Here is a 19,919-nt window from a genome sequence, read left to right on the forward strand (position 1 = left end):
AGATGGAAGCTCAACGCGGGCTCACAGCAGCCACCCTGCTTAATTTCCTTCACTGTGACATCCAGACAGCCCTGTGTTTAAGGAGAAAGAATCCCCAAACAAAAGGAGACTTGTTTTGCTGTCACCAAACTGGAAGAGGAAAATCTGAAGACTTCTGTAGTGACACGGAGAATTTCTCACTTGTAAACGCACTGGAAACCACCCAAATGGATCCGTTTTAGATACATGAATGTGTGACTCAGGAACTTTAAGGCCAGTGTTGAAAAGCAATTGCTCTCTTTTTTTGCTTCTCAAGATGCCTTGTCTCCAACTATTACTTAAAGTCTTCATCAGTGACCCTCAAGCAAAATGCCCTGGATTTTTCATACCGTGTGGAGGGTTTGGAGGCAAGCTACCTAAGAACAGGTCCTGGGGAGTCCGGGTGGAACCATCAGGCAGCTCAAGCGCGAGACCAGGAGCTCAGGGTGAGGCAGAGCCTCAGGGGTATGGGAGGTGGGAGCCTGCGGCCCGGGCTCTGTGCTGTCAGAAGTCTCCCCTGGGCCCCCGACTGGGGGAAGGACATCTGCTCCAGGGCATTTTGGGGATCTCGTGAGAGCAGAGAATGGAGTCTCCAGAGGAGCTGCACTTGGGAGGGACGACAAAGCATCTCAGGGCAGGTGAGAACGGTGTCGAGCAGGGGTGGCCAGTGCTGGGATGAAAGGTCTGGATGGAGCTGCCGACCTGAGTGGGGGAAGGTGAGAAGGACAAGGCCCAGCAAAAGGAGCCCAGGGAGGAACATGCCGTGCAAACAGCAAAGAACGGAGTCTGGAAGGAGACAGATAGTTCTCTGGGCCACGGACGAATCTGGAGAGACAGGACTTCAACTGAACACAAAGAAAAGGAAGTTAAGACTAGTAATGAGATGGAAGGGATCCTGCTGAGCAGGGCCAGGAACTGGGCCCGTGCGCCTGCTTCAGCCCAGCTCGGGAGAGCGCAGGATGCTTTTACATTTTCAAACAGTTCAAAAACAAACCCAAAACAAACCAACAAAACAACACTTCATGATGTAAACATTCTATGAAATTCAAGGTTCGGTGTCCATAAATCAAGGTCTATTAAGGCTCGGCCACATGCCCTTGCTCCCGATGGTCAGTGTGGCTTTCATGCTCCACCAGCACCAGCAGCCGCCACAGAGGCTGCTCGGCTGCCACACTGGAAACGCTTACATCCTTTACAGAAAAGGTCTGCAAACCTGCTGGAGAGTTTAGAAAACAAACCGAGGCCCAAAATACCACCATTATCGACTATAAGGAACACAACAGTCACAGCTGAAAAAAACCAAGTCACCAACCAAGGAGAAGATGGATGGAAGTGGATGTAATCATGCTGAATGCCAAAGAGAAACATTAAAAAAAAAAACAAAAGAACATGACAGATACGGAAGAAAAAGATGATCCAAAATAAGGAAGCTGGTGTCTTTTAAAAGAAGTTCAGAGGTATAACAGAAAATAATTTCCCTGAAATGAGAACTGCATCTTTGACTGAAAGGGTATACAATGAATTTCAGGAAAACGGGGGGCTTTATGCTGATTAAGTTATTAAAATGTAAGGGCAAAGAGAATTCTTCACGTATCCAGTCAGAAAAAGCAAGCTCTTAAGGCGTGAGGGAGGGGAAGATGGAGCTGGCCTCACCCCTTCCACAGCAACATGCAGCAACGCTCCCAAGTTCCAGGCAAGTGTGACTAAGTGTACTATTCTCTGCCTAGTTGCTATTTATGTCAAAGGGCAGCAGACATTTTCAAACATAAGATCTCAGAGAACAGCACCCAGGAGCAACTAATGAAAACCAACCAACTAACTCACTCAACTAGTCGGTGGCAAAAGTCAGCCAACCCAGGTTTCTCTGATAGGAAGGACCATGTGAGATTCTAGTTTACAAGATCTCAGAGAAAGAAAATACAACCCAAGTATTTTATACCCAGGCAAGTTTTCCTTCCTACACCAGGGTCAATGGCAGGCACTTTTCAAGAATGCATGAAATGGAACCCTTGTAAAACTGACTTGTTTATGAAATTCAAACAACCAAGAAACGAATCAGATAAAGAACTCAAAGACAGATGCTCTGACAAAAAAACTAATCCGCAGAACTCAGACTAACCAACCAGGGAAAAGAACAGAATGTAAATACTACTTTAAACTCTCACAATCTGAACACGGTATTTCTCAAAAAAAAACCTCGCAGTTAGGGGAGGGGTGAAGGGAAGGCATTTTAATAGTGCTGAATTTTCTCTACTTTCTTAGTTGATTAATAACTCTAAGATAAAAAACATAGCTTGAAAAAACCCCTACAATTCCAACCTCTCTGATGTTCTCCTTTTAGAACTGAATTCTTGAGGTATGGAAGAAACTTTTAACTGAAGTTCAGGAATTACTTCATTTTCAGTTTGATTACAGTTCTTCAGCTAAATTCAAGTAAAATTATAAAGCTTATTTCTACTTTAACACAAATATTTCTATCTATACATTAACTTTTTAATCTATCTTTGCATAAAAATTATCTTTGTATTCTAAAGATATGAGCTTTCTTTTTTTCCCCTTTTCCCACAATAGCTCAGTCTTCTTCACTGTGTCAATGATGCTCACTTAATGTTAAAAATGGCTATTTCTGGATGGTGGCATCTTGGGTAATATTTTTACTTTTTCCCTTTTACTTCTCTTGAATTATAGTACAGCTACTTCTAAAAAAGAGCTTGCAAGGTAAGTAAAGCATTTCAAGGTCACGACTTTGCAGAAAAAATGCTAAAAACAATAGCAAAACCACATTTTAAAAACTGGGAAGAAGCATGAAAATATCTACTGCAGCCATGTGACGTGGTTTAATTTCACTTAAGCTATTTATAGACCGAAACATCAAAAAACCCAAGCTGGCATTTTATTTAAAAAAACTGCACGCTGTAATAGTGGGTGGTATTTCAGCATTACTGCTTCCGGCATAATTTATTTTTATTATGCTTTTTTGCAAGGATTTATAGATAAATAGCAGAAGACAACTAAATAATAACAGAAAACAGCATGAAAGACAGTTCACTGTCAGGCTAATAAATGAAAGAGATTGTTTAAGTTTCGCATATCTATATTTAAGGAGCTTCTGGAAAAAAATTCTTTTAAAATAAAAATAGGGGCTTCCCTGGTGGTGCAGTGGTTGGGAGTCCGCCTACCGATGCAGGGGACACGGGTTCGTGCCCCGGTCTGGGAAGATCCCACATGCCGCGGAGCGGCTGGGCCCGTGAGCCATGGCCGCTGAGCCTGCGCGTCCGGAGCCTGTGCTCCGCAATGGGAGAGAAGCCACAGCGGTGAGAGGCCCGCGTATCGCCAAAAAAAAAAAAAAAAAAAAGATGCTTTTCTTCCTAGACTGCCAAATCTAGGAAAACCTCTGATCAGCAGAAAGTAACTAACAAGGGACGACTGAGTCCATTCTAAGGTGATTATTAAACACCAAGTAATGTAAAAAGACGGAAAAGCTCAGTGACTTCAGCTGCCTGGACGGGCCCCAGCCGGTGGGCTCCCTCGCCTCTGTTCGGGACACAAGCTGTCACAAGGACTGCTTCAGCCTCAACAGGATACAGGGAGAGCTGACAAAACAGTCTTGCCATTAAAATCTCAAAACTGCAAAGAATTAACTCAGGATACGAGTGTTTCAAATGAGCATCACACACACCTGCAATTTTTCTGAGAAGGTTCAAAGTGGTACAAATGGCCAGGGAAGGAGTCACCCCCTCACCCTGAACCCTCTTCTAAGCGCACCGCTGGTACCAGTCTCTTACCTGCCCCTCTAGTCTCACACCAAACGCCCCCTTCGGCCCCACCCTCGCCCACCAGGAGCCCCAGGCAGAGCCTCCAGCTGCCGCTGTGCCCTAACCCTACTCCATTCGTCCTCCCTGAGGGACACACAGGGCATCTCAGTCTTTTGCTGCTAATAAAAATCGTTCTTACAGTGAACATTCTTGTAAGCTCAGTCTTTACACACGTAAGCTCAGTTCTGGGTCAAAGGCGCGCATTTTAGGTTCTGGTCTACACGGCCAGCTTGCCCTCCACAAGTCTAGCACTCCCACCAGCAACATGATGTCGACCTGTTTTCCTTCTTTGCTTACGTGACAGTTGAAAAATGGCGTGTCTCTCTTTTATTTAATCTCTATGATTACTAAGAAATTCAAATAGGTATACATGAAACAACATTTCCCACAGCCCAGAAACCTCAATTTTATCTGAAGACTTATAATTTCAAAGTGTTCTTGTGTGCCTGCGAATGGGTATTTTTCCACCATAACAGAAAGTCTCGGATTCTTCATGTATTTGCTGTAGCCTGATTTAAATGAAATGTTGGATTTTATTTTCCACGGAGGTTAGGTTCTAAAGTCAGCAGATACAATGCCATCTGAGTGAGCAGCAAGGGTAAACCTTTAAAAAAAATTTTATGGTCATTTTTACCTTTGTGAATTATTCATACTGCAGTTCACTTTTCTACTGGGCTATAAGTTGTTTTCCTATTTGACCGTAAAAGCTGTTTCTGTTAGTTTTTTCCTGCTTTCTCAACGGTTTTGTTTTTTCCATTAGTTGAATATAATGTCTGTTGGCTTAAAATAGATGATTCTTGTTCTGTTATTTTCGGGCTTCCCTGGTGGCGCACTGGTTAAGAATCCACCTGCCAATGCAGGGGACACGGGTTCGAGCCCTGGTCCGGGAAGATCCCACATGCCACGGAGCAACTAAGCCCGTGTGCCACAACTACTGAGCCTGTGCTCTAGAGCCCGTGAGCCACAGCTACTGAAGCCCGCGAGCCTAGAGCCCGTGCTCCGCAACAGGAGAAGCCACCGCAATGAGAAGCCTGCGCACCGCAATGAAGAGCAGCCCCCGCTCGCTGCAACTACAGAAAGCCCGCGTGCAGCAATGAAGACCCAACGCGGCCAAGACTAAGTAAATAAAATAAATTAAAAAAAAAAAAGTCGTTACTTTCCTGAGAACTCTCACATCTGGCACGTACACCTGGAAGTAGTTTTGCTGTTGGATAAAAGGTGAGGCTCTAATGGGATCTGTTTTCCGAACAGCTTTTCATAAGCCAGTCCTTCCTCGTTTGAACCTGTCTCGGGGGGTGCACTCACCCCTCCCCGCTGAAGGGCCTCCTGGGTCTTGGGCCGGGGAGGCCCCGGAGGCACTAACACACCAGGCCAGGGCACTGCTCTTGAGAACGCTGAACCTTTCTGCTTTTTACCAGCAGAGTTTTTCACTTAAACTTTGTCTGGTTAAACGTACTGTAATTACGTATTTAATTAAAATTTATGCAAACAGATGAAATCTGAGTGAGAAAAGAGAATTACTGATTCTGTGAAAATGAAACTGAATCCTTTGAAAAGATCAGATAAAAACACCAATTGCTTAAAAAACAAAACCAAAAAACTGTTGTGGAACCCAAGGAGGGAGAAAGAACTGTGAAAGCCTTGAAGTAAGACACTGCAAGCTTGCGGTTCTGCTCTTGGGCGCCTGGCGTGCACCTCACCTCACAGAACTCAGGCTGGCTGTGCTGAGGACGCCCGTCAGAGGCAAGGCCGTGGCCCACGTCAGAAGTGGGTCAACAGCAGCACGTGTCAGGCACGTACGTATGTAGCATTTTCAGACCTGTTTTAATCACACATTTTGTGTAAACCACCAATTACTTAGGCCTCCCAAGGACTTCTATTATAACATGTCATTTTATTATCTGATGAGCCATGTTGCCTTTATTTGCCTCTTTTTCAAATTTTTCATATTCTTGCTTGCTACTTTTTAAGATAACCATAAACTCTAATTACAAATAAAAACATCTTTGAGAACCCAAGTACAGGTGTCTGTGTTCATTTCTTCTAGGCATTTTTCTGATCTAGATCCAAATTCTAAGGTCACCTCTCCCATCCTATGACTCCCGGATGCTAGATGGGCTGTTGTCATGGCAACCCAAGGGGCCGATCCTGGAGGCAGGGCTCTCAGGGAACATTTTCTCCACTAGGCACTGCCCCTCCCCTCTTCACAAAGCGGCCCGTGCTCAGGTCTCCACTTCTACACCACCCATTCACTTCCCATCCGGGTGGAGTCTGGCTTTTGTCCTCTCCATTTTAACGAAACTGCTCTCACTTCCCAGCACGATGCGTTTAAATCTGTGTGAAATCTGAAGGCCACTTGACAGCCCCTCCCCAGCTTCTGGGCAGAGCTGACTACTGCTGAGCATGGTCTCCACAGAGAAGCTCTGCAACCTCCCTCTGTCCCGCTGCCCAGGTACCCTCCTGCACCCACAGCAGAGGCTGGACACGGGCACCTATGAGTAGCATCTGGCTTGCCTTATGTTTTGTATTTTTATAAAATACGCCTTGTATTTTTACAAAATATGAATTCACTGCTGACATTTGTAAGTTGAGATGTTTCACCTAAACACGCTAGGTTCCTTGCTTCTCTGGAAAACCCAGAACCTGGTCCCAGCCCTCTGGCATGGCTGAAACCCACGTCTCAGCAGAACACACTCTGTCAGCACCGACTCCCTCCTTCCCCTCCACTGGCCTGGGCACACGTGAGGCTGGCCCTCAACGCAGCGTGTGTGTCCATCACCAGGCATAACCCCCATACCGCCTCTCTTACTCGTGTCTGTCACTCTTGCATGTGTGAAGAAGATGACTGTCAAAACAATTATTTCACTGAGGGGAAGAGGTGGTCACTAACTGGTGCTCCACTGCTGGAGCACCTCCGGCTGGGGTCAGGGGTCAGGGAGGGGATCAGGACACCCCGCCCACGGACTGGCCTGCAGGGTTTGCATAGAGCAAGGGTGGGATTTCCCCCGGGGCGAGAGGCTGTCAAGGGTCACCCTGGCCTCTGGGGCCCCTGATGAGTGGCAGGAGGGACTGAAGTCATGGGGCTCCAGGCTCCCTGGGTCCTGCCCACCCCTCTCATCCTCCAGCCAGCCGTGACTCGGCCCAGGCCGTGGTCAACAATCAGAGCGTGGGACCTCGCAGTAAAACCCCGAGTCACGGAGTGGCCTCCCTCGGCTCCCCTGCCCAGTCCTACAGGCTATGTAGAAACGCAGAGCCATTACCGACCTCGTAGTTAACTGCACGCACACTAGTGATTAGCAGCGCGGATAACCGGATAACGGCCACTCAACCCTGAATTTTTATTCCTTTCCGATGCAAGGAGTTTAATAGCTCTAGAAATCTAGAGGAGGCAAAGGGACACTGCATTCAACTTGTGCAAATTCAAAGACAGGTGTGAAAAGAGAAAGCAAGGAAAAAGGAAGCCAGAGACGTACCACTCAGTGAGCTTATAACCTAGACTGAGGTAAAGATGGGGGCAGAAGCTCCCGGTCACGCCCAACTCCTGATTCACGGGCTTCCCCGGGGTGGGCTGGCTGTCAGTACTGAGAGCCCCGCCGGGAGGCATGAGGAGTGATTTACAAAGCGCTTCCCTGGTGGCGCAGTGGTTGAGAGTCCGCCTGCCGATGCAGGGAACACGGGTTTGTGCCCCGGTCCGGAAAGATCCCACGTGCCGCGGAGCGGCTGGGCCCGTGAACCATGGCTGCTGAGCCTGTGAGTCCGGAGCCTGTGCTCCGCAGCAGGAGAGGCCACAACAGTGAGAGGCCCGCGTACCGCAAAATAACAAAAGAAACAAAGAAAAACAAAGCGCTGCAGGGATTACCGCCCACTCTGACGCCCACTGCACCCCCAGCCCAGAACCAACAGGCAGGTAAGATGAGACCGCACCAGATCCGCTCTTTGATTTGAACATTTAAAGAAACTGTATTTAACTTGATTTATGCATTAAAGAAATTATCTGAGTTCTCTAAGACATTTTTTTAAAGACACATACATTAAGTTCACTCAAGTAATTGATTTTTGAAGTCTAAAAATGTTAATTTAGCACATCAAAATTACACATTGCATGCCAGTGCCAGACGGGAATGGCAAAAGGACACAGTTATCATTTTTAACAAAAGCTTCTTCCTAAAGTGACAAGCAGCTTACGTTTTAAAAGGGAATTAACCTCAGGCTGACCCTCCAATCTCTAGCTGAGAGTGACAGGCTTTATAAATTCATTGTATCAGGTGTCCCTGTGAAGTAGGCTGAACAGATGAATTCCCGTGGCTTTGCTAAAGGTTCTTCTCATTCAGTATTTAACCTCTGAATAAAATAATTTTAAAAAGACCTGATAATGAGACCAAGGTTAAATACTTTCAAATGATTTCTTGAATAGAACTTCAAGATTCACCTTCTATTAATAACCTTTAAGTAATTAAAAAGGGAAAAGAGTAGCAACCAGCAGGAGCAAGTAGGAACTGTAGCCAATTCCGAGGTGCACATTAGACCCCTGTGTCCTTTAGGAAAGCAGCCCCGGCAAACAGCGGCACAACACATGTCCCCCGACGCCCACTTTCCCCGTCCTTCTTAACAGAACTCTGCTTTTGTTTAGGGCAGCGACGTAGCCGACTGAAAGCCCACTTCCCAGCCTGTGCTGCAGGACAGCAGGACCATGAGAAACTGCTTTCTGCTCTTGCTCTTCCTCTTCATCCTTCCTGGAATGCAGGGCTGATGCTGGTGATGGGGCAGCCATCTTGCCAACGTGAAGTGACAGGCAAAAGGATGAGGCCACGTGCTAAGGGTGCTTAACATGAACGCTCCTCATGGCACCTCTACCGGACCTGCAAACCTGCCCCCGCACCTGACACCCTGCCCGGAGGCGCACAGTGAGGTACTCACAGTCAGTGGTGTACTCCACCTGGGAGGGCTGCACGGCCGTGCCATCTGCCGTGGGTGCAGTGGGGGCAGGACTGTCGGCCTGGGCTTTACGGACCAGGGCCGCAAGGGGGTGATCTGGGTCCACCACCTTCAAAGGCTGCAGAGAGAGAGGGTGCAAGGTCACACCACATCCTGCATTCTGAGTCACGCAGAACCCTTCTGTGGCAAGAAGGCTCTAGGACGGTGTCTACGCTTCAGAAAAACCTCAGCACACGCATGCACGCAGCACACACATGCACACCACACCCACACACGTGGGCAGGCGCACAGAGGGAGGCCCTGACCGTGGCCGACGAGAACTCTAGCTGGTTGTGAGTTCCAGAGGAACTGAATAAACAAATCACCTCAATCTTCCGAATGACATGAAGGAAAAGGAGGGATGACCAAGACTAGATTGCTGCTGAGAAAAGTGTAAGCCTCCAAATTCACTCAAAACCTCAAACTCTGTCCATCCTTAAAGCAATTTCTGATTTTTAATCACCAACAGCTTTTAAAGCCCAATCAATCAGCCACACTGCGTGACTGCTGAAATGACATGCTTAGGTCTGATGGGCCCCTGTTTTTTCACATCACAAATGGCACAATGAATGGTGTGGATTAACTCCTTATAATAAGAATGAAAAGAAAATTTTTCTTTGATTTATGTTTCTCACTAATACATTATGTTATCCGTGACGGTAACAGACTATTTCAAGCGGCACATACCCTGGACACCTATGAAATCTAATCCTGTTTTAATAAAACCTGAATGAAAAAGTAATTTTCCAAGTCTTAACCAACATTTTACTTATTCTAAATATCCCAAATAGTAAAACTATAACAAAATGAAAATAAATTGCTTGTGATTTTATAAAATGGGATATATAAGCAATAAAGGGAGCAAATCCTTTGCCACCAAGCCAAACAAAAAGGCGAGATACACGTCAATGCTAGTAAAATTAAAACAGCTATCATACAAAGAAATGCCTGCTTAACAATTTTCCGAAGTTAAATGAGCAGTTTTGCTATGGCATAAAGCTACAGCTCAGTAACGAGATGAGAACCTTCATGAGCTCCTCCAGGCGGCTGCACTTCTTGGAAGCGAACAGGGACGGGTGCAGGTAACTCCCGCCCTCTTCGTCATCGTCATCTTCGTTGTCAGAGCTGACCCCCGACTCTGAAAGCAAAACACATGTCAAGACGTCAAGGTACAAATAAATTACGTAAGACCTCAGACGCACACAAAGGCAGAACTGTATGCAGCCATTTCTTGGTTATCTGTCCAAAAACCACCTTCGGAAAATATTCCCTAGCTTGCTGCCACCCAAGTCGTTCAGCAGAATGACATTTGCTTGTGACTTTATCAAGTGGGATCACAAGAAACAAAGGCAGCGACAAAGGAGCCTGACCTCGGCCCCGCTGGCACCTTCCCTCCGGCATTTACTAGTCCGGAGCCACTGAATATTTAAATTTTTTGGAAAAAAGGCAAAGATCGTACTGATTTTGAAGGTAAAATAACAGCAACAGATTTTTTACTGAACTACAGCAAACGAACAACCGTGGAGGAGAGGAGGTCTGGGGTAAGATGCATACAACTGATTTTGAAAATCGTGTTTCAGCTGGAAGAAAAATTCAATGTAGACACATGTACTGCTGTCTCAGAATGTCATTCAAAATACTTAATTGGTCTTTGTAGTAAGAATTCCAAATTTAGACACTTATAAAAACAACAGCTTAAGGCAGAGTAAAGAAAAGAGAGTAAGATTAGGCACTTCATTCTGTGGACTTGTGTAATTTAGCCTCAGGCCCTAACACGGGGTGCACGCTAGAACGATGCACGGAGCACGAGGCTCGCTGCTCTGTCTGTGACATGTTCAACAACCAGAATGAGGGGAAACGTTTCCAACCTAGATGGTTATGCTCTGATGGCATCAACATTTAATTCTATGTCACCCATCTTTGGAAACGTTAATTAAGAATCTAGGGCTTCCCTGGTGGCACAGTGCTTGAGAGTCCGCCTGACGATGCAGGGGACATGGGTTCGTGCCCCGGTCCGGGAAGATCCCACACGCCGCGGAGCGGCTGGGCCCGTGAGCCGTGGCCGCTGAGCCTGCGCGTCTGGAGCCTGTGCTCCGCGACGGGAGAGGCCACAACAGTGAGAGGCCCGCGTACTGCAAAAAAAAAAAAAAAAAAAATCTAATATATGTTCAGACTTATTGCACAGCAGGTTTAATCCTCGTGCCTTAGTGGCAGGATTTCACAAACGTTCAGGAAGTCCTACAGCGCAGATCTCAACCCCTCCCCCAGCCCAACACGGGACAGAAACAGTTTCACATACTCTTTTTCTCTTCACTTTTGTTTTCTGCCAGTACCGTATACCGTCCTTCTTTCATAGCTTTCTGGATGAATTTGTAGTAGGGATTGAGGTAGTGATCAAAGCGCAGAAAGTCGAATTGAGAGTTTCGGGCCTGTTTGGCCTTCAGCATTATTTCAAACTGTGCACCCTGTTTGCACACGAAGTTGGCCGTGCGCTCAATAATGGCGTGCATTTTGGCTGTTGGTGGCTACAAGAGAACACACGCATTCACGTTATCAGTCTGTCCTCTTTTCCACTGAGCGTGTGGCTTAAAACACAGGAATAACCCTGGTTTTACTACTGACTAGAGACATTTCAATGGGAAGAGTCCAGTTTGAACAGACTGTGGCACTGGCCCCGTTACACGACACTCAGTTTCTGAATTTTGCAGTATTTTGTGGGAAGAAAACTCACCTGCTGAGGCAGGCCATTCTAGCTTTGTACTGAACCCACAGGAGGCAAGCTTTTCCGCACCAATCAATGTGTTTCCTATATTGGGGGCCCTTAACCAGGGTTCCGTGATAGGGTTCAGGGGGTTGTGAATCAATCCTCTGGGGAGTTGTATGCAAATTTTGCACATACACATGCAATTTTCTAGGGAGAGGGGTGCATGTTTCAATAAGTTTCTCAAGGATCTAAGAATCATTTCTCTTCCCTTTTTCTCAGCAGGGACTAATGTTTAGAGCTTTGAAAACACTACTTTTGTACATCCAAGGAAAGCCGCAGGCTCACGCCCAGCCTTTCCTTCTGCACCTGACCTCTCCTCACCCCGTTCCTCCTTCTTACTCCCTGTAAGACTGCCCCGCCCGTGGCGCCCGTTCATCAACGCTCCCACTTAAAAGTACAAAGCTCCAGGGACTTCCTTGGTAGCGCAGTGGTTAAGAAACCACCTGCCAGTGCAGGGGACACTGGTTTGATCCCTGGTCCGGGGAAGATCCCACATGCCGCGGAGCAACTGAGCCCGTGCGCCACAACTACTGAGCCTGCGCTCTACAGCCCGCAAGCCACAACTACTGAGCAAGTGTGCCACAACTACTGAAGCCTGCAGGCCTACAGCCCGTGCTCCACAACAAGAGAAGCCACTGCAATGAGAAGCATGCGTATCACAATGAAGAGTAGCCCTGGCTCGCCACAATTAGGGAAAGCCCACATGCAGGAACGAAGACCCAACGCAGCCAAAAAAAAAAAAAAAAAAAAAAGTAGAGCTCTAAACTGAGGCCCAGCTACCTGTGGTCTGGCCAGAGCAGAGACGGTTTTACCCACATTTACTGGGCAAGTCATCTGGTTGCCTTGAAGTGCATTCACTACCTGGAACCAGACCCCACCTCTCTCCTGCATGTGCTGCTAAGTTACCTCCGCCACATCATGAGCTGAGCAATTCCTACCCACACAAGGAGCCCCTCGGACCAGAAGCTGGAAGCCACACATCTGAAATACTTTTAATATTAATGAAGAGATTAACACTAGAAAATTACATGCAAATAAAGTGGGAAATTATTCTCATTAATAACGGGCGGTTAAGAACTCAAGATGCTTACTGTAATTTCAGGGCTGAATCCTTCACAAAATACAAACGCCTTAATTCTCAAATGTGATTCCTGAACTAATGTCCTTCACACTTACACTGGATAAATGTCTATGACTAAAGTTACTTACTGGTCCCCAAATACACCAGAGTCCATGTCAAAGGCCCCCTGTTGCACCGAGGTGCGGATCCTGATGCACGTGTTCAGTGGCTTTGGCTCAACAGGAAGATTCATTTTTGCATTAGTGTGTTCCGTATATATGACAATTGTGCTTCAGAATGATGATCCTTAAAGGAAAATACAACCCCTCCCGCCGCCCAAGTAGAGATGTTCTCCACTGACCAAACCAAAACGCTGGTCTAGAACTTCTTAAAAGCAGGCCCTCTTATGATGTCACCTTATGGTTACAGCAGTCACAGAGAGTGTGTGGGTCATTTTACAAAGCAGCTTACGAGCACCCTTCCAGATGTGCTACTGAAGCAAGTGGATATCAGATAAACATTTGGTTTGGAGAAAGTCATTCTCTGCTCTCCTTATCATGTAGGTTTTAGAAAAATCCTCTTCTATTTAAGAATATGATCATTCCTACCATAAGATGGGATTTTAAGGATGTAGCCAACACATAAATACGTATGTGTTACAAAGACTGACTGGTCCAGGGGAAAATGCTTTTCTAATTTATGGAAGCCTTTTAAGAAAGCAACTGAGCCCAGAAAGGGGGACTAACACCTCCCAGCATCTCCAAAATTAACGTGGCTCTAGAAACTCGAATAGGCATCGGGAAATGGGACAACAGAATGTGATGTCAGAAAACCTGCATCCATTTTCCAAAGAGCTCTGGAAAATGCTGGAGCTCTGATCCCTGCAGCAGGGTGGGGCTGGGGGCCAGGCTGGGCGGCAGGTGGGGTGAATAAGCGAGTAGCCCCAGGGGCAGCTGGGCTGGCCCTCTCTCCTCCTCTGTGATCAGAGCCCCAAATAATATCAGACTGAGGCACGAACTCAACTGTCAAAACAAAACTATGGAAGTAACAGCAGGAAGTATAGGAAAATATTTAAAAACTGTCAGGGGTGGAAAGGTCTTCTAAGACAAGATTCAAAATCCTGAAGCCAGAAAGGAATACAGTGACATATATGGCGACATAAATGACTTCACGAATACCTTTAAATTCTGCACGGAGAGAGGAACAAACAGGTAAAAGACAAAGCGCCAGGAGAACAAGAGTGCACGACGCTGACCGGACCAGGGCTTAGCACTCATCATACTGAAAAGTCCTCACAAACCCCCAAGGAAAGGCAGGACTCCACAGGAACACGGGGTAAACCGTGCTTCTCTTGTCTCCCCACCCCCATCCCATGGCAACACAGCACCTGAAGGTACGGTGAGACTGACGCTCTAATCAGAACAACATTCGGTAAAGCGTAACCGCAGTGGCTCTGGGCTGGAAGTGCAGGCCTGACCCTTACAGGATGACCCGGGGCGGCTGCTCTCGACGGCTCTGCCCCGTGTGCCCGTCAGAGGCACTGGTGTCGTGAGGACAGAAGATCCGAGCTAACACAGCGCCTGGCACACAGCACGTGCTCCATGAATACTCACTGTCTGATGTTGTTATTAACCTACTGGTGCCACCGCGCAGGACCAGGACGGGAATTGTACATTGTATCCTCCCCCCTTTTCCTTCTGTCCATAAAATATGTCAAACAAGCACATTTCGCTCGTAAATACACTCAAACGGGCGTGCCGAACAAGCAGCACTTCCGATCCCCTTGCTGATCCGAGGGGAACGTGAGGTGTCACACAACAGGCGGGGGGCTCACGAGACCTCGCGCGCCTCTGGGCAGTGCTTGTGGAAACCTCGTTTGGGCTCAGAACCTGGATCTGCGGCGTCTCGGGTGGGTGAGAGACTTGGCTGAGACGCGCCCTCCACCTTCCCCGCAGTGCAAGACAACACAACACAGCCAGAGACGGACCTGGGCACGTGTAGAACTCAGGAGGTGACAGAGACAGGCCTTCGGGTCCCTGGGAAAGGGACAGGTAACTGAAAACACAATGTCGGGACAAGTGATGCTGGGCTACATATTCCGGGAGAAAACAGTTCCTTACTTCCCAAGAAACATACAAGTGGACAAACAGTCACTACGAAAAGCTAAAATAAAGCTGTGAGGTCACCTGAGGAGCTGGCGTCTAGAGGCCCAGTGGGACCAGGCGGCCAGCCTCGAGCAGGCGCCGGCACGCGGCTTCCAGGACGCTGTGACCTCTCACTGCTCCTGACCCTTCGCACGGACCCCCAGAGACCCTGCAGCCATGGGGTTCTACTCCAAAAGCCTAGTTTAAACCTGAGACCCCCTCAAGCACCCGCTCTCTTCACCACCCCGCCTCCGCCGCTGCCCGAGCAGCCCCTGCCCACCGAGGCAGCAAGCGTCACCTAAACACGAGCCGGCAGTTTCATGCTCGGCCACCAAGACGGAACGTACGACGCAGACACCTGTCTCCTAGGCAGTCTCCCCGCTAACGCGGACACGACAGTGTGTGACGCATACAGCAAATCACTGCCCCGATTCACAGCAATTCTGAAGAATGACATACTGCTACCACCGTACAGGAAAGGCCAGCTGTCCACAGGCCACCTGGTGAGCACTCACACACGGTTTCTCCACAATCGCGAGATTTCCTACCCGGGGGACCATTTTATACGAACATCGGGAGAGAGCAGACCACTATACGCCAGGCTTGCTGTGCTCTCCACGGGGAGCAGACGCTTCGGGTCCCGGCAGGCCACCACGCAGCCTAGTGGTGCTGACTCTGGGAACATACAGCCATGAAATACTTCAGTAGGAATTAAGGCAACAAAATCTACTACACTTCTATGTTTATGTTCGCATAAAAGCTTAAAGATGATCTTCATACCAAAACTTAATAGGAATCTATAAAGTCAACCTTAAATAAAAGCTTTTAGCATTACGTGTGGGTAAGAGAGCAACTGTTTTTAATGCGCCTCTCACGTAGAATAGCATATTCCAGAAAAAACAGAGACACGATACATAAAAATATTTCAATACAAGTCTCAGGATATCAAATCTTCAGAAAACATTTTCAGTTTTAACTGTAGCAAACTGATCAACGGCAGAAACGGGAACCAAACATAAATAGTGATTCTACTTGGCAAAATCCAAAGAAATTTTTACCCATATTTGCAAGAAAAGAGAAAGAGAAGGAGAGGATTTATAAATGAGTAAGTGGAGGAAGAAATGGGTGGAGGCAGGAATTAAATTCTGTTCTCTCCCATCGTCACATAAAACCGAAGGGCAAGAACCAGCAGATTCACGCTGCGCTAAATAAGGGAAGTATCACGTGCTAGTGTGGGGAACACAAGAGGCTCCTTCTATGGGGAATTTTCAGCATCCACTGTTTATTCAATGATGCTGTAGCAGGACACTATGAAGGGGCTGGAATACCCACGTCCGTGGTGCTTGCAATCCAGTTAGGAAGATGCCAGAGAAAAACCTTTACTCTGAGCACGAATATCCCTTTTCCAAGCATGTACACACAACACAAATATTTTAAACGTCCCTAATGACCATGTAAGAATCCCACAAAGCACAGCGACTCAGGATGGCACAACGGCTGAGACCATGGGTTAGAGGTCCTGCCTGGCACGCACGACCCAACTTCTTCACTTTTCTGCATCTGTGAAAGGGGAACAGGAAGCTACCTTATGGGGTTACTAGCATTAAGTAATACTTAGAAAATCCTCAATGGGGCCTGTCACAATGTAACCTTGACTGGACGTAGCTGAAAGAGCGAAGTGAGATCAGTGGGAACTAGAGACCCAGCTGCAGAGCACTTAGGCCAAGAGGATGCGACCCAGGTGTCCCTCCCGAGGGCAGGGGCCGCCTGGAGATGCCACAGGGCCCTAGTCATAACGGAGAGGAGAACCGGGTGGAAGGGTGCCAAGAGAATGTTATAGTAAAGGTCCCCATCTTGAGTGCCCACAAAACCACACCAGCAAAAGACAGGACACAGCAACGGTACTGAAAGCCACGTGCCCTGAGCAGGAGGGTCTCTGCATCTAAACGTGGCTAACAGTCTCCTCACCAGTAGTTCTGACTGGGTTTTTCCATGTTGGTAAAGTCTGGGGATTCAACCGTATGGTCTCCGAGAGCGAGCCAGCTCCCCAGGCCCCTGATGCTCTGGTCTGGTGATTCTGCTAGAATTTCTCCCTTTTTCTTTAGGGGGGAAGAGGTGGTGTGTGATTTTTTCTCCGTTAACTCACAAATAATTTTAAAGCATTACACACCCAAACTAGAAAGCAACTGTGATCATGGCGGGGTGCTCTCACCAGTACTTCCCGATAAGTAGTAACAAAGGTTAACAGTATTGTGAACGAGAAAGACACCTACCAGCTCCACATCAGACGGCACGTTCAATCCTAAAGGGGCAATGAAAGGCTCCTCGTTTTCCTCCAAATTTTCAGCCTCGTGTTTTTCTGTATAAAAAGAAGACATAGAACTTCAGAACCGTGACCTGCAGAGGAGGCACACCCACCAGCTGTAAGCCACTATGGGGCCGGGGGGCGCGGGCATGACGGGCCCTTCCCGGTTCTGTCGCACACCATCCCTCCCAGGAACACTTCCGTTCTCTGCTCGCTCCACCACGTGTGGGCAGAATCACTTTACCAAACCCCCGAGGGGCTGGGGGTACAGACACAGCTGCGGCAGCGTGGACTCCCCGGCCGTGGGGAGGGTGCAGCGAGACAAGGCACGTGAGCATTTCCCCAACAAGGCTCCGCACTCGGCAGGCACTCGACACACGCTAGGCTCTCCTCCTTCCCAGCCCCTCTGACCTGCTAGGACCGCCCTTCAAACTATCGCTGTGGGTCCCCCAGAGCGTCAGGCACAGGTGCTCAATTCCAAGACAACGCTTTCACCGCTGAACCGTAAAACCCCAGCATGTAACTGCCAAGACTTCTCCCCCCAAGCAAACCACCTCTCTTTCCACAAATAATCAGATGTATTTCCAATTCTTCTTCTTCTTCTTTTTTAAAGACGTATTTATTATTTATTTGTTTGTTTATTTATTTATTTATTGGGGCTGCATCGGGTCTTAGTTGAGGCACGCAGGATCTTTGTTGAGGCATGCGGGATCTTTCTTTGCGGCGAGCGGGCTTCTCTCTAGTTGCAGCGTGCGGGTTTTCTCTTCTCTGGTTGTGGTGTGCGGGTTCCAGGGCGTGTGGGCTCTGTAGCTGTGGCGCACGGGGTCCAGAGCGTGTGGGCGCTGTAGTTTGCAGCATGTGGGCTCTCTCATTGTGGCACACAGGCTCAGCAGTTGTGGCATGGGGGCTTAGTTGCCCTGCGGCATGTGGGATCTTAGTTCCCCGACCAGGGGTTGAACCCGCGCCCTGCATCGTAAGGCAATTCTTTACCACTGGACCACCAGGGAAGTCCCTCCGTTTCTTCTTTAATGGTTCATTTAATAAACATTTGTCTACTGTATATTAGACAAGGCACTACACATTATAGCTTTCTGAACTCTAAGGTACCTATATACAATTCAATCACTCAGAGGATCAATTTAAAAGAATATAGTGAAATGTACAAAAAATAGTAGAAACCCTGTAAAAGCTAACAGTTTTAAGGATTTCAACATCTACTTAAGTTTTTCTTTCAAAAAAGATGACATGAGATAAATATTAAATCTTCATCAAAACAAACGTTTCCATCATACATAATAGAGTCTCTTGAAGAGATGAACAATTTCAAAAGTCTCCTATCAAACCTAATTCTCTGTGAAGCCAAGAGGGCATTTTAAACAGGCTTCACAGTACACAGGGACCCGGGGACTGTAGTCTGATGAGATACAGACTGATTACAAGTTCCTATTAGATAAGAGTATTTAATACTGTCCCACAAGCTCATGCAGCCTTACTCTCACCCAAGGGCTAAAGACTTACTGTGGCCTGAAAGCTCCCTGTAATCAACAATACCCCCGCTCAGCTTCAGTAACCAAATGACACACTGAACTGGTAGATATTAGAAAACACTGGTTTGCGACATGCCAAGTAACAGCTCCAAATCCTCAATTTCCTTTGGGAATGAAGCCAGAGGTGTCTCTATAAAAGTACAACTTTTACCGTACCTCCCTAAAATGACAAAGTGATGGAAACTAAGGAAACAGCCTTTCCTTAGTGCTAAGTTGTTCTCAAAAATAAAGCCACTGGAATCGAAAGAGCTGTCTGGAGCAGGAGGTCCGCGGCTTTGCTCCCTCCTTATACACACCTTTCTTTACAGAAAACTGGCTTCGGCAGCACAGAATAAAACCCAACCATTGCAAAGCTAACTCAGAGTCAGATAGATTTAAATAACTTTCTCTTTTTTAAAAAAATGGATATGTAATAATGATGAAAAACAGAAAATTTAAAGGATGGAACTGGGATGAAAACAGTAAGCTGCAAAAAGGGAAGAGAGAAGTTAAGTTGCACAGAAATAAAGGTTCCATCAAATGCTTCTGTTTAATGTCACAAGGCTTTAAGGTGCTAAAGACGCCCCGACAATGCGGTCATCCCTCAGTACCTGCAGGGGAAACCAAAATCCGTGGATACTTAAGTCCCACAGTTGGCCCTCTGTGCCTGCGGTTCCACATCTGTGGATTCAACCAACAGTGCAGTACCGTTTGATTGAAAAAAAAAAATCTGAGAATGAGTAGACCTGCACAGTTCACACCTGTGGTGTTCAAGGGTCAACCGCATAGTAATTCTGGAAATCAAGGAATATTTAGACATGTTGGTGACTCAGGAAAACAAACAAAAATTAAATTTTCAAATTTTAAGATAACACAGCAGTAAAGTAAAGTTTGGCTGTTAGTGGTGCTGGGCACCGAACACCCAATGTTTGAATTCCGTCTACAAAGTGCGTGAATGTATAGGTACACATCCACGTACGTGTATGTTTGTGTGCATGTGTACATGTTATTCATAGATGTGGCATTTTATTTATATTAGTGTAAATTAAACATAAAGTGTCAAGCTGTAAGGTTTACATGGGCCCAACTTCCACTAAAAAGTTAATCAGCGTACCAAGCAAAGTTCTGAGCATGTGATTACAGAAAGAAACAACATTTTAAATACAGAGAACATTACGTTAAAGAGAAAACATACTAAAACTTGGAAGAGAAACCAAGTCACATGGAAGTTCTTAAAATGCAATAATCATAGCAAAGTTCAGCACCAGCCAGCCCAATAATTACACCAAGACAAGTGCCCATCACCTAGAACA

The 19,919-nt window shown here is 47.0% G+C and overlaps 1 protein-coding gene across 3 annotated transcripts in view; it reads right to left on the minus strand.

The window, feature by feature from the left end:
• SFSWAP (splicing factor SWAP) overlaps nucleotides 1-19,919 on the minus strand; it is an 82,438-nt gene that overhangs the window by 57,008 nt on the left and 5,511 nt on the right. For all 3 annotated transcript variants that reach the window (XM_060027849.1, XM_060027848.1, XM_060027850.1), the window contains exons 4-7: nucleotides 17,049-17,134; nucleotides 11,107-11,332; nucleotides 9,833-9,945; nucleotides 8,751-8,886 (exon numbers count right to left, since the gene is read on the minus strand). In XM_060027849.1, the coding sequence (XP_059883832.1) occupies nucleotides 8,751-8,886; nucleotides 9,833-9,945; nucleotides 11,107-11,332; nucleotides 17,049-17,134 (561 nt within the window). The remainder of the gene's footprint in view (nucleotides 1-8,750; nucleotides 8,887-9,832; nucleotides 9,946-11,106; nucleotides 11,333-17,048; nucleotides 17,135-19,919) is intronic.

Source organism: Delphinus delphis, chromosome 13 (genome assembly GCF_949987515.2).
Source record: "Delphinus delphis chromosome 13, mDelDel1.2, whole genome shotgun sequence".
NCBI classification, from domain to species: Eukaryota; Metazoa; Chordata; class Mammalia; order Artiodactyla; family Delphinidae; genus Delphinus; species Delphinus delphis.